Source organism: Ziziphus jujuba, chromosome 6 (genome assembly GCF_031755915.1).
Source record: "Ziziphus jujuba cultivar Dongzao chromosome 6, ASM3175591v1".
Taxonomy (NCBI): Eukaryota; Viridiplantae; Streptophyta; class Magnoliopsida; order Rosales; family Rhamnaceae; genus Ziziphus; species Ziziphus jujuba.
The window spans coordinates 20,181,830-20,197,248 of record NC_083384.1 but is presented as its reverse complement, the minus strand read 5'-3'; the positions used below and the strand labels follow the sequence as shown (position 1 = coordinate 20,197,248).

Below are 15,419 nucleotides of genomic sequence, written 5' to 3'. Positions count from 1 at the left end.
CTAGTTACATTGTTCATAATATATTTAATAGATTTTTTATTATTATTCATTATAATAGTTGCACTATCAAAAGTTATATGTTATATATATATATATATATATATTAACAGAATTAAGAAAAAAAATTTAACATCAAAAGGATATAAAAATTTTTAATAATATTTAATTTCCTATTATAATTAATAAAAATTAAATGTTTATTATTTGTAATAATATAATCAATTTTATTAAATAACTACATTATCTTTAACATAGGTGAAATTAATTTTTAATCATTATTCATGATAATAATAATAATTACACTATCTAAAATTATATAATATTAAAATTATTAAGAAAAAGAAAACAATTTTGCAAAAAAAATAAAACGCAAAACAAGATAAAGTTAATGTAAACAACTACGGTGGCTTTTAAAAGAAGTATGATTTTTTTTTTTTTTTTGGGTTAATAATAGAGTGCATATGCCATAAATAAAACGTCATGTTGGTGGAAAAAGAAAATTAAATAGTACAATACATAGTTAACCCAACCCCTTTATAGGTTTATCTTATACGATGCAAACGGTATAAATGGTGGAACTCATATCTTTTTGCGCATCTAGATAATTGATTGTTGTTGAACATTGTACAAGCTTATTTAATACAATCCATCTCTTACAGTATAGGGTACCAAACATATCCAAACTAATCGGAATTGACTAAACCGATCTGATTGAATCTGTTTGGGCAATTATTAGCCGAAATAGAGTTGAACCAAGCAGACTATGCATGTTTATAATTTTTTAGATATTTTTATTAACAACATTTTTATTATATTTTTTAGTCATATCTAAATATGTCAAAAAATTTCACTTTCACATGTATGTCATCTTAAAATTCTAATTAAACACTAAATAAAATAATAAAATAATAAAAGAATAATTGCAATCTCATGACTGAAGTTCCAGAGCCACGTACTACTTTTCATTTTCTAAAATCATGTAATATTTACCTTAAAGCAGCCCAATCTCCCTTTTTAAGCCACCTCATGCAAATTTAACGGGCAAGTTGCCAAATGCCAATTCCATACATACAAGTGGAATTGTGGAACTAAATGCCAATTCATCAATACCTGTTGAACCATACATACTGAATTGAATAATCATTGTCCAATTTGTACCTCTCTATCTACTGTTAAAGCTTCTTTCTATATTTAAAAAAAATATATATACAAAACAATAAATAAATAAATAAATAAATAACAGAAAACAAAAAAACAGAAACAAAACCTTTAACTCTTTAAAATAATTTTTGTAAAATCATCAAAAAATAATTTTTCCATTAAAACAAGCATTTAAAAGTAATTTAATTTTAATAAAAATATAAAGGTAATTTAATTTGTCATAAAAATAAATAAGGAAATATAGATGATATACTACAGAAATCTGAAAAATAATCTTATATTTATCTTAAACTTAAAAAGATGTAAATGAATCGTTCCTTCGAATTCAATATATATTATTATTGTCTGAAAGTAGACCACCCGTAAAGTTGATTAGCAAAAATAGTATTGTGGGGACAATAACCGATACGAGAGAAAGAAAAGTCTTCGGTGCTCCTTTCGCCAGCTTTGTATTCCACCACAATACTCAAAAATATATAACAATTTAATTTAATTTAAAATATTTAACTGGCTCGCTTTCTTATGCGCGTGTAATATATATAAATCACAGGGAAATGAACAAACAAAATTGCTACAACCATTAAAAGTCTGCCAGATTGTCACATCCAACGGTTCATATGATAAGTCTGTCCAAGTCCTTAGACTAATCGAAATTACTAAATGCTTCCAAAAACTTGTTTGTCTGACTCATCCTGCACCTTCTCCTTCTAAAAAGGCCTTTCCCTTTTGCATTTTGCTTCAGAATTTAAAAAATAACCTTTCTCTCTCTCTGCGAATGGCTGAGAGAAGAAAGCAAAACTATAGAGTCGTTGGAGTTTTAAAATTTGTTTTGCTATTTATTGCAGTATGCCGAACGACGGCGTACGACCGGGAGAGGCAGACAACGACGAAGACAACAGAGCACAGAAATGCTTATGCGACGATGATGTACATGGGAACTCCAAGGGACTACGAGTTCTATGTGGCGACACGTGTCTTGATCAGATCGCTCGCCAAGCTCCGAGTCGATGCTGATCTCGTCGTCATTGCGTCTCTCGACGTCCCCATCCGTTGGGTTCGAGCTCTGTAAGTCTTACCAGCATTAACTTTTCTCTTCCTTTTCTTTTTTTTTTTTTTGGTTATTTTTCTTTTATTATTATTATTGTTGTTATTATTATTATTTAAATATATTATTATTATTATTATTTGTTTTTAATTGTTTTACGGTCTCGCTTATAAATGAACTTCTTAATGCTATAAACTCTTTTTTTTTAATGAAAAGTGGTTTTTGAGTTTGGTGTCTGTCTGGACTCTGGTCCAATCATTTATTGAGTTTCCTTACGCACGGATTATGGTTCTCCGACGCTAAATATCTGCATAATTTATTCAAGTCGGCCAATTATAATATGATTCTCTGTACGTGAGACCATATATCTTTGGTGGTCTCCTATGACCCCAACATGACCATATATAGGTATAACGGTCTTACCAAATCAGCTTTATACAACCATCAATAGTCAAGGTCGGTCATCCTATTCCCTATCTAATTAAGAGAATTTATAATAATGAATGTGAATTGCTATATATATATATATATATATATATATATATATGAAAGTATAAAAATTAATATCTATCTCATATAAATATATAGTTAATTTTAAAATTATTTTATAAATATATTATATATAATATTATTTATGAATAGTTAATTAATTATATATTTTTGTTAAAAAAAATTTGAAAAATTAATTTTTTTAAGACAAACATTTTAAAAATAGAGGTACATTTTTTATTTTTTTTGGATATATCAATTTGATTAAATATTTAGATACATTTATTCTAGAATTTTTTTCAAATGGCTGTTTAATTTTTCTAATGTAGTAAAAAAAACTTATAAACAAAGTGATCCCCCAAAAAAACAATTATAAAAAAAAATATCTGTAATGTCAAAATAAAAATATGTAGATCTGTTGCACCGTATCTTTTATATAACTGTTATATAAGTTTTATTTATTTATTTTTTTGGTTTAATTTTTATATTTATGGTCTTTTTTTTTTCTTTTTTTGGCTAATTTTTATATTTATGGTCATGAACAAGTTTAGAATCGTTCATGGCTTACGAGATATATTTCAAAATTTTCTATATATGGGTTGCCTTTCATAATCAAGTCAATATTTATTAGATGTGTCAATTTTTTTTTTTTTTTTTTTTTGGTGCTTTAAATTGGATGTGTCAGCTTCTCGTTTGGGAAGCCTAAATTTTAATGGGACCCCCAGCAAATTAGAGAGCTCAGGTTTTGGTGTGCCTCTTTGATTGTGAGAGGTCTAAACAGGATAGATTTCCTGTTTCTTGATTTCTGATGTTATGGATTCCAATTACCCCCTTTCCTGAAAATCTTAGAAAATGATTGTAATTCAAAAAAAAAAAAAAATGCCATTGCTGATTCAGCATATATATATATATATATATATGAATTAATTTTCCCTAAGCAATAAAGTTGGGAAGCAAAAATATTGTTGTCTGTAGTTATAGAGACAATTTCTAATAGAATGGCTTTTTCCTTTGTAACATCGTGAATTTAACACTATCCAATATCAAAGATGAAACTTTTTAATTTATTTATTTTATTTTTACTTTTTCGGTTGAATTTTGTTATTATATGTGGTGGTGCAGGGAACAGGAAGATGGCGCGAAAGTGGTGAGAGTGGAAAATCTGAAGAATCCGTACCAGCATCAGGCCAATTTTGATAGAAGGTTCAAGCTAACAATGAACAAGCTGTATGCGTGGAGTCTAGTGGAGTATGATCGAGTGGTCATGCTTGATTCTGATAATATTTTCCTCAACAAGACAGATGAACTATTCCAATGTGGACAATTTTGTGCTGTTTTCATTAACCCCTGCATCTTCCATACTGGCCTCTTTGTGTTGCAGGTAAATTGTGCTGATTGCAATTATTCATGCCCTTTATTCAACTTTGCTATTACTGCTTAGTGCTGCTAGTCTTGTTATACCTGAAAAATAAAAAATAAATAAAAAAATTAAAAACAAACTTGGGGTGATAATTAAGCGATAGACACTCCCTAAGTTAATTTAGTCAAAAATTTAAGTGTTAATTTTTTTCCAAACCTTGGAAATCTTGATAAATTTTCATCAAATCTAAAAAAATTCTGTATTTTATATTGAAATTCATTCTGAGGTGAGAGCTCGTGACCATCATCACTCATGTTGTGATGTTTGGATGATTAATGTCCAACTTCGACTGTGAATTTTGGATTGGATGACTTTTACTTTTTATAAATATATATTGATCATGTTCCATCAATAGAAAATATTGGTTTCTCCTAATATTGCTTTAGTTTCAAACTCAATTGTTATTGGGCAAATAGCAATTCAAAATTTTCAATCGTGTAGGGATAGTAAAGCACAAGTTTGTGCCTTTTGTAGTTTGTTTGATAGTATACCTTACATAGCAGTGTTTTTCACTTCCGGTGATTTTTTCATACAAAATGAGCTATTCCATATCTTATAGGTAGTAATGAACATATTTGTAAAGTTTCATTTGGATAATGGTAAAATAAGTACAAATCTAGTTTTTTTGAAAAAGTCATATAACTTTTTTTATTTGCATATTTAGTTTGAAGTAGGAAATATAGTTTAGGAAATTATATTTTTTTTAATGAAAAAGTTATTCTCATTTATAAAAATATCATTTTAAAAATGAAAAATAGTTTAAGAATTTTTTAAAATATAATTTTTTTAATTTATTATATAATATTAAATTTAATTATTTATAAATTTTAATTTTTTTATTACTAATCAATTTTAGAGGAAATAATTTAAGAATTTTTTAAAATATAATTTTTTAATTGATTATATAATATTAAATTTAATTATTTATAAATTTTAATTTTTTTTATTACTCATTAAGCATAATAAAAGAAAATTTAATTATTAGAAAAATAATTCACTGATAACTAAATTTCGAAAATGATTTTTTTTTCTAAATTTTATTAGTTTTGAAATGGGATCTAAAAGTAATAAAAATGTGTTTGTTTCTTTGCAACTAATATAATAGCCTTCCCCTTTTGGGTACTTAAAAAAAATCTAGAAAAAGAATTTGTTTTTTATAAGTTATGGATTCCGTTTTTGGGGTTTGGTTCCTATGTTCTTATTATCATTTGGCAATTGGAATTGCATTTTCAGCCATCGATGGAGGTGTTCAAGGACATGACTCATGAATTGGAAATTGGTAGAGAAAACCCAGATGGCGCGGACCAAGGTTTTATATGTGGCTATTTTCCTGATTTGCTTGATCATCCGTTGTTCCATCCACCTAATAACGGCACCAAACTCAATGGAACTTACAGACTTCCTCTGGGCTACCAAATGGATGCTTCTTACTATTGTAAGTCAAACATGAAAAATTATTATTATTGGTTTTTTTTAATTTCTTATGCCAGATACAAACTAATTTTGTTTTATTTAATAACGACTTTAATCTTTATTATGTGACTTCTAGATCTGAAACTGCGCTGGAGTGTACCGTGTGGACCAAACAGCGTGATCACTTTCCCTAGCGCACCATGGTTGAAGCCGTGGTATTGGTGGTCGTGGCCCGTTTTGCCATTGGGCATTTCCTGGCATGAACATCGTCGTCAAACTCTTGGGTAAGACCAAAAACATGGCACTTTTCTAGTTACTAGGTCGAGTGTCAACCACTTTTGAAGCACCTGTTACTATGGTCGTTACAGCAGCTTCGATGAAACTTCCCCTGTTTCAAAAAATTCCAAATCTGAACTATTTCATCTTCTAACTATCCCCTAATATTTATGTAAATATAATTTGTTATGATAGCTTTATGGGAGTATCTGTCATCCGATTATCCGATTACATGTAATTCGGATGATAAATGGAATTACATGTAGTATTGGACCTCATATGTCAACCATAAATAGCTAACCTCGCCAATCATATATAGCTCTCTGTTCTTTGTGATATGCACAAGATTCTCAAAATTCTAATTAATTCTCAAAATTCTAATTAATCTCTGTTTGAAATTAGGTAGGGGATCAAGATTCTCAAAATTCTAATTAATCTCTGTTTGAAATTAGGTAGGGGATCATGTTTTGAAAAGATCGATGATAAGATCGATGATGTAACATAATTAGTAATATTCAGTGTCTCTTTTTTTTTTATCGTTTAAAATAATTCAATGCATATTTTACAATATTGGCCAAATTTAATACACAACCTATGATACAAATAAAGAGAGTTATTATGTGTGCCTAACATTTTTTTTTTTTTTTTTTTTTTTTGGCCCTTTCAAACAGGTATAGTGCCGAGATACCGGTGGTCCTGATCCAGTCACTAATATACCTGGGAATAATAGCAATGACCCGTCTAGCAAGACCCAATACGTCTAAGCTCTGCTACCGGCGGGTTGATAAGAACATCAGTTTGATACAAAATGCCCTCAAATTAGTGGCAATTTGGTTCATCATTGCCGCATATTTTATACCAATTTTCATTATCCCTCACACGGTTCATCCACTTCTGGGTTGGACTCTATACCTGCTTGGCTCATTTGCATTTTTATCCATCACAGTCAATGTCTATCTGCTGCCAATGCTTCCTGTTTTGGTTCCTTGGTTCGGGATCTTTGGTGCTCTTTTGGTCATGGCGTGTCCTTGGTACCCTGATGGTGTTGTGAGAGCTTTGGTCGTGTTTGGCTATGCTTTTTTTTGTTCACCGTTTGTATGGGTATCTTTGGTCAAGATCATGAGTTGTCTCCAAGTCTCACTTGAAAGAGAAGCTTTTTTGCCAAGGTTGGGCGAGTCCTCACCCCCGCCGGGGTTTAACAAGCTATATTAGGATTAGGATTGGAGAAGATATGTTATTGAGACCCTAGATGGGCTTGAAGAGGATTCTTTTGATTGATTTTTGCCACATTTCTGAATTTGATCTCCGTGAAGGTTAGAAAAAGCTATGGAAGGTCTTGGCAGTGCACGGTGTCGATATGTTCTAAATTTTTGTACCATAACTTTCACTGATATTTACTTGATTAAGCAAGATGAGCACTTCTCCTTGCTGTGACACAAGCAAATAAAATTTGTAATTATGTTAGACTCGAGATTGGACTTTTATTACATGGTTGAGATTGATCAAAAACCGATTCAAAAGTATCCTAAAATAAAAAGTAATGTTACGGTAGCAACTTTGTTTACTCGTTTCCCCCATCAACAATATATAAAAATAAAGAAAGGGTTATTTGCAGTTTGTTAATATCAACTTCCCAAGTTTTACAATTTAGGTTTCCAATTTTATAACTCAACTGTTTAGGCCTCAATTTTTCAATTTTGTTACAATTTAAACATTATTTGACTTTTGTCTATAAGGGGTTTAACTGTGTCTCACCTAATTGGTATTAGGATTAGTTTGGGATTGCTACATATTATAAAAAAAATCAGCACAAGCTTTGCTGAAACAACAATCGTTTTTTTAATAATTTAATTAATGTTTGGTAAACTGTTATTTCAAGTTTGCTAAAAATTATAAACTTAAAATTTAAGTATTTGGTGAAAAACATACTTCTATATTAATTGTATATAATAACCAAAATAAATATGGTTATTATTTCCTTATGTGTGTGTGTGTATATATATATATATAAATCTGTAAAAATGAATTGTATTATTAGTTGAAGGATATAATAATAATAATAATTTTAATTTAAAAATCCTTGCTTATGCTAGAAAAAGACTATGCAAAGCTACCCTAACTACTACTTATATTCTACCTTTTTAAGAGGTAGATTATTAAGTTTACCAAATACTACATTTAATGAAAAAAAAATTCATAATTCAAAAATAGGAGTTTAAAAACAAACCTAAACACACACTTAAACTGTATCAATTTGTAAGTTACAAATATTAATTTGATACATTTGAAAAAAATTCAAACTTGAACAATTAATATGATAATAAATTTTCAGATATAAAATCTAAAATTATTTTTAAAAGCTTTTTAATTCCTGCAAATTTATTAGGCAATGAAAATAGGATTGCCTACCTTTACATAGTCCTTCTATTAAAACTTTGATAATTGGCAAAAATTATTGATATGGATTTTTAAATGGCCAAATCAAAATAGAAAAACCATTGTATTGGGAAAAGAAATATCAAATTGAAGAAAATTATTTTTAGTGGTTAAAATTAAAAGATTAAATTAGGGAAAAAATTAAACAGAGAAGAATTTTTTTTTTTTTTTTTTTACATGACAAAATAGGAAAAAGAATCCAATGGCGAAACATTTTTAATGGAAGGAATTTTTAAGTGGGGAAAAAAAAACATTATATTGGGAAAAAATGATTTGTTTATTATAAAATCCACATCAACTAATTTTTATCACTTTGTCAAAGTATAAAGGTAGGTGATCCAAGATCACCTTTTTCCTTTTTTTTCTTTTTCTTTTTTTTTTTTCTTTCTTTTGCGAAGTTTCATAGTAGTTGGATTATTTTTTGTCAGGAGAAAAATATGAACCTATGTGAAATCAGTTTCCTAGTATAGAAGAAAGTTGTTCCCTATAAAAAGTATCATCCTCATTCCTTAAAATTTGGTACTTTTGTTTTTAATTTTTTTTTTCTAAAGACAATTTTATCCCTAATTTTAATATACATACAATCTTTTTTTCTTTTTAATAATATTAAGGTCGTTGGATTCTCTTTACTAACCATGATGTGCTTGGAAATGCTTTTATTATAATCAATTATCTGTATTAGCATTTATTTTCGTAACATTTTTATAAATAAGTGTTTCATAGAATAAGTAGTTTTATAAATAAGTATTTCATAGAATATGATTATATATAACATAAAACATTTTAAAATTTATATTTTGTATTTTTATATTTTAATTAGTGCATTGAATTTTTATTTTTCTTTTTTCAATCAAGAAACACTTATTTGGGGAAGCACTAATGTTTTTTTTAGAAGCAGCGAAAGTGTTTATTTTGTTATACAAAAACTGTAACATCCCGTCTCGAAGTACACTCGAAATTTCTCAAATTTGATCGAGATTGACCGGGTTTGACCGTTGTTGATCAATAAGAGGTCAAATATTGACTTTTTGCTCCCGGTGGAATTTCACATTGACCGAAGTATTGCTACGACGTACGCATTGTCACGAGTTCATAGACCAGTAGCACGTCAAAAACGAAGCTACGGTTTGAAAATTATGTGCAAAAATAAGTTGAAATCCAAATTGTCCAAGAGTGTCAGAGTTGACTTTTTATTTTTAGGGATATGAGTTTTGACTCATGTACAGATGTGAAGTATTTGTCGATACGAATCTATAGACTAGCGGCACGCCTGGTTTGAACATTTCGTTAAAAAATTATGGACCTACAAAGTTTTTCAAATACAATATTATTTTTTAAAATGTGAATAATTATGCCACGTGTCATCAAGTGGAATGCACCATGTGTAATATTTTAGAAGTGACACATGTCAGCAATAAAAAAATACTATATTATATTATTTTATCTTTATTTTATATATTATTATTTTATTATTTTAATATTTATTTATTTATTCTTTTTCTTTTTGTCTTTTTCCTTTCTTTCCTGTCCTTTCCCCACGTGGGAAAAACACTTTTCTTTTCTTTTCTTTTCCTTTCTTTCCCTTCTCCTTCTTCTTCCCGGAGCCCGACAAACACCAACAAAACACACACAGTGACTTCTCTCTCTCTTTCTGTCTCTTTTGACTATCTCCCCCTCTCTCTTTGACCGGTCATTTTGGCCAGGTTTCAATGGCTGGAAGGCAACATGTGCTGGTGGGCTTGAGAGCCCATGGTCAGGCGACATCGGCAGCCAATTTTCAGGCCATTTGGCTGGTGGACGCACCGAGATTGGCCGTCCAAAACCGATGATCGGCGGTCCTCCGGCTGACCACTTTTTCGGTGGTTTTCGACAGTGAGACCGGTCTTTTCCCCTATATTTCAACCCCCTGATTCCGAAAATAACCTCCATTTGCCCAAATTCCGAGCCGTTTGTGGGATAGAAGAAGGGAAATTTGACCGAAACCTTCCATCTACTTTTCGGCCACCACCGATGAAATTGAGGTCAATGGAGGTCGGTAATGTGATCCTCATCTCACTAGTTTTCTATAGACATCTTATTTGTAAATTTTGGACACCGTTTGTGTTAAACCTTCGGATATCCGGTATTATTTATCCGAATAAAATATTAATTTATTTGAGTTATGTAATATTGTTGTTCTAGGAGCACATGTGGGTCGTAAAATAGATCCTATAGAGGATCTTGGTTAGATTACGTGTTCGAGGTGAGTGACCCACCTTCAAAACTATTTTGGGGACTATTAAAAATATATATTTTTTGTGTTAATTGGTTATTTGAAGAATATGTCTTATGTGTTGAATATTTAGTAAATTTATATTTGGAATCTTGATGCCAAAATTAAATGAATTATAATTATTTGTGCATCAAAAAAATATTTTGATTTCAAGAATTTTATGGATATGGAATTTTATTAATAATTGTTAAATTTTATTGTTGGAATATTGTGTAATTAGAAAGTTTTCATGTGAATTTTAATATATGTTTAATATTTGAAGGAATTTTCATTTAATTTTACAATGCCAATTTTATAATGGTTTTAATATATGTGTTGTTGCGAAAAATGTATTTGGGATTTTAAAGGAATTATGGTTTAAGGTTTTTAATTAATTATTGTTGAGTTTGATGTTTATTTTATAATGCATAATAAATACGTTTACATTATTTTGAGAATATATGAATTTCATGTGGTTTTAATAATATTTTTGGCATGATTTGATTTTAAAGATTTCAAGAAAAATATTAGTTTAAGTTATGGTGCTCTCAAAATGTATATTTATGCACTTGAAATATTATCTAGTTGATTTTATGATATGAGAAAAACTATATATTATCAATGGATTTATGCTGGTGATATTAAAGAAAAATGTGAGATGGTGAATTTCAAAAATAGTATGATTCTCATGTTGAGTTTTGGAAAAATTGTTATTTTTAAAATAATATGGTTATTTATTTTAGACGCACTCATACAGTACTAGTGTTCTGTATTGTGTATGTGGATGGACGCGCAAGTTATAATATCTCCCGTGAGTTGCTATTGGACCGAGGGTAGGCAAGTTTGATATTGGACATAAGCCGCCTCCCTCCGTGGTCAAGATGACGGTTTAAGCAGCGACGCTGTCGGAACGTCGAAGCGACCATATGCAAGTTTCTCTCTTTAACCTCCCGCCGGATAGTACTCGAGACGCTGGGTATCGTAGGGCATTACTGGTATATAGTATGGTGCGTCAAGTATTATTTTTCAGATATAAATTCCAAATCCTAAAGTTTTAAAGCAGCATTTAAATTAAATGTATTTAATTTGTTTTATCACCTATTTCCAATTAATATTTTCTAAAATGTATTTATTCATATTTTATGTCATTTATTTTAAATTAATATTTTTAAAATGCATCTTGACATAAAAATATTATATAGATTGGTTGAATATTTCAAAATGAATATTATAGTATTTTTCTACCACTTATTTTACAAGATTGTTTATAATTATTTAAATTATATTTTTGACACTCTTTATTTTGATTTATTAAATCAAATTTTATGAATTATATATTGAATTTAATTTTTATATTATATTTCTTTAATACAAGTATTCTAAATTTATTTGATTATATTTTATTTGTATTTGGATTAAATTAATTATTCTTTTATTTTTTTGGGGCATAAAAGATTGGGTTTTGCGAAAATGTTTTAAAAGGAGAACTTTTCCAACTGAGTGAATTGTGAGAATTTTGAGTGCAAGTATTATTTTCTAATAATATAATTATTATTATTATTATCGTTATTGATTAGTAGATCGAGTCGCTCACCGAGATAATTAGCATTTCATGTTTTTAAATTCCGTTCCCCTAAGCTCAAGTTAGTCGACGTTGATCGTCCGGAGGTGAGCTCGACGTCTTGGTTCATTGCTGAAAGTTTCAGAAGCTTTTCCTTCCTTCCTTTCTATCTTGTATTATTTCCTTTTTATCATTTATTATATTAAATTTCATATTCAATTGTAGTTGATAACGTTTTGTATACTATTTGGACGTTTATTTATTTAATTGTGCACTGGTTCCCTGTTAATTTTTGAAGTGCTGAAATTTGTGGTAATATTTTGTAATAAAGTGGGAGGAATAAGGTGGTGTATCTAGAAGTGTTTTTCATGCAGGATAATTTTGTGGTAAGTTCAACCCTTAAGGGAGGTTTTGCCGGATTTTCCATTAAAGAGTCCAGTAGGATTTCTCTGGGATCAGAGCTTCTCTAAGATTTCGGTGAGAGATCTTGGATGGAACCTGATAAAAACTACTTTCTAATCTATATAATATATAAAAGTAAAAGCGTATGTCCCACGTGTCAGCACATTGTTAATTCAAATTCCCTCAAAAACCATATTTTTCATCTTAATTGTATATAGGTTATTTATTATTTGTTATGTTTATTTATGATATTACCTTTTATAGATAAAATTGATCTCAAATATAGATAGAATCAAATTTTTTTTTGAAATAAATTTTAAATAAACATGTTTTTTTTTTTAAATATTCATAACCATAAATTGGACACAATCAAATATGATATATTATACTCATGAAATTACAGTCTTTAGAATCAAATATGATATTTTTAGATTTAGGAACGAAGGAATTTGAAAATATATATTTTTATTGTTATAGTATTATTATATATGATATAAAACATATTTTCATATATACTGTTTTCCTAATTAAACATATTTTTAATATTTTTACATATACAAATATGTTTATATGGAAATTAACAAATATATTTTTTATTTTAATTATATTTATGATCTTACCTTTTATAGTTATATCCAAATATATATAAAATCTATTTTTATTTTGACATAAGAAACATAATATCTTAAATAATCTATTTTTACGTATATAAATATGGTTATATGAATATTAATAAAGATATCTTTTTATTTGGACATAAAAAAATATAAAATCATAAATAATAATTGCTAAACATGGTAAAATAAAATTTATATTCAAAACAAATTATTTGATCTTATTTTATTTATCAATTAATGTATAATTTTATTATTATGTTAGAATATTATATACTTGATTGAAGAAGTATGAGATTATATTAGTAAAAAAATATACATTATTATAGTCATGGAATTTTTTGAAATATTATTGAAATATTAATTTATAAAATGACATATAGTAACTTTGTGAAATATATTTAAAATAAACAATATTTTATTTACCAAATAAGTCAAATACATTTGAGTATAAATAACTAAGTGACACATTTCGGTAATTTCAGTTTTTGAAATATTTATGCCTACCATTGATTATAAGGAAAGTAATTATTTACAAGCAGTAAAAAAATTCATTTGAATTTCATAGATGAAAAATACTATATAAATATATTTAAATTTAAATTAAATTATATAAATGCATCTTAATTTGAAATTGAACTTTAGTTAATTCTATAGAATGAAAACATTATATAAATACTAGCATTCATTCCGTGCGATGCACGGTATATCTAATTATCATAGATGATTTTAAAAATAATCTATAATAATTAATTATATTTACAAACTTATTTAAAATTTTTATTGTTGTTAAGTATATTTAAATTTTATTTTTTTTAATCTATACTGTAAAAGTTTATTAAAAACTATAAATTTGACCTCTACATATAATACTATACAATCACAAAATTCAAACTCAAAAATATTTACCGATATAATATTTTCCATATATGGAATTTTCTTATCTAATTTTTTTTTCCATCTATGGATTTTAAAGTCAAATTCATTTATATAATTTAATTCAAATTCAAATATATTTAAATAATATTTTCCATCTATATAATTTAAATTCAAATTCAAAAGTAGTTTGATTCCTTCAAATAATTTATTTTCATATATTAAATACTCATAATGTAATTTAATTAATTAATTAATTAATATTATTTAATATTATTGTATCTTAATATTATCATAATTTCAAGCATTTGTTTCCGTTGTTAACATATATATATAAGTATATCTTAAATATTTTTTGAAAAATATTAAAAAAAAGTAATTTTTAACATAAATTTATTGGTAAGAACATCAATCTCATTATTAGTTACCATACTTTAATATTATTATTTTATAATGAAATTCCATTTATTACATATATATACATGAACATGTATTAGTTTATGAAATTATTATGTAAAATATTTTAATAATATAAAAATATTTTATTACATACATGTTTTTTACCTTATCTTTTAAAATTTTAAAAAGAAACCAAATAAAGATATCAATTTTATAATTAAAATATATATATATTAGAACATTAAAATTCCATTTATTACATACATATATATATATATGAATATGTATTAGTATATAAAATTTTTATGTGAAATATATTTAATAAAAAGAATATCTTTTATTATATAATAAAATAAGAATATCAATTCCATTATCAATTATCGTATATAAATATTATTATTTTGTAATAAAATAAATATAAAAACTAATAAAAATATTTATATTTAGATTATTAAATTTTTTTAATATTTTCTTATAAGTATATAAAATTTATGTTTCAAATTTGAATACCTATAATATTCTTTATCATTGCTTTTTTATTTTTGTATATATGTTAATTAATAATTGGATTCTATATACTAATACGTATACATATACGGTTATATAATAAATGGAATTTCAATATCAAAATATATAGATTTCAATAATAAAATTAATTTTTTTATTTAATCTTCTTAAAATATATATGTAACCATAAATAAATTATCTTATTAAGTAAAAAAATTTTCATTGGGCAAATAATAATAATAATAATAATAATAATAATAAATATAATTATATTGACAGGATCCGCCTTGGGAACCCTCCCAGGATCTCCCGTGGGATCCCGTTTGGTGAAGTCCCACTGGATAATTCCTAAGAATATCCAAAAGAACTCCAATGTGGATAATTAACACAAGCGATATCAATAATACCTCAAAAATATATATATATATATATATATAAAATAGTAAATCCACAAAAGCACAAAAATCCACAACCTGCCTAAGGTATCACAGGCCATAACTACATACATAAGCAATATGGTCTCTACTGGATCCCATATTTAAATCAAAGTATTCTAACAGTGTTAGCAA

The 15,419-nt window shown here is 27.0% G+C and overlaps 1 protein-coding gene across 1 annotated transcript; it reads left to right on the top strand.

Annotated features, from left to right (window-relative positions):
* The first annotated feature begins 1,851 nt into the window (after window positions 1-1,851).
* LOC107408496 (putative glucuronosyltransferase PGSIP8) lies at window positions 1,852-7,418 on the top strand. Its single transcript, XM_048464206.2, has 5 exons — window positions 1,852-2,226; window positions 3,818-4,076; window positions 5,349-5,550; window positions 5,665-5,812; window positions 6,476-7,418. The coding sequence occupies exons 1-5, from the start codon at window positions 1,937-1,939 to the stop codon at window positions 7,014-7,016; spliced, it is 1,440 nt and encodes a 479-aa protein (XP_048320163.2). The 5' UTR covers window positions 1,852-1,936; the 3' UTR covers window positions 7,017-7,418.
* The last annotated feature ends 8,001 nt before the right edge of the window (window positions 7,419-15,419 follow it).

What these genes read in the sequence shown, in the direction of transcription:
- LOC107408496 (XM_048464206.2), top strand. Translation starts at nt 1,937, where the DNA reads ATGGCTGAGAGAAGAAAGCAAAACTATAGAGTCGTTGGAGTTTTAAAA. An exon ending in ATCCGTTGGGTTCGAGCTCT is followed by an intron (nt 2,227 to 3,817) that starts GTAAGTCTTACC and finishes GTGGTGGTGCAG; the next exon opens with GGAACAGGAAGATGGCGCGA. An exon ending in CATCGTCGTCAAACTCTTGG is followed by an intron (nt 5,813 to 6,475) that starts GTAAGACCAAAA and finishes CCTTTCAAACAG; the next exon opens with GTATAGTGCCGAGATACCGG.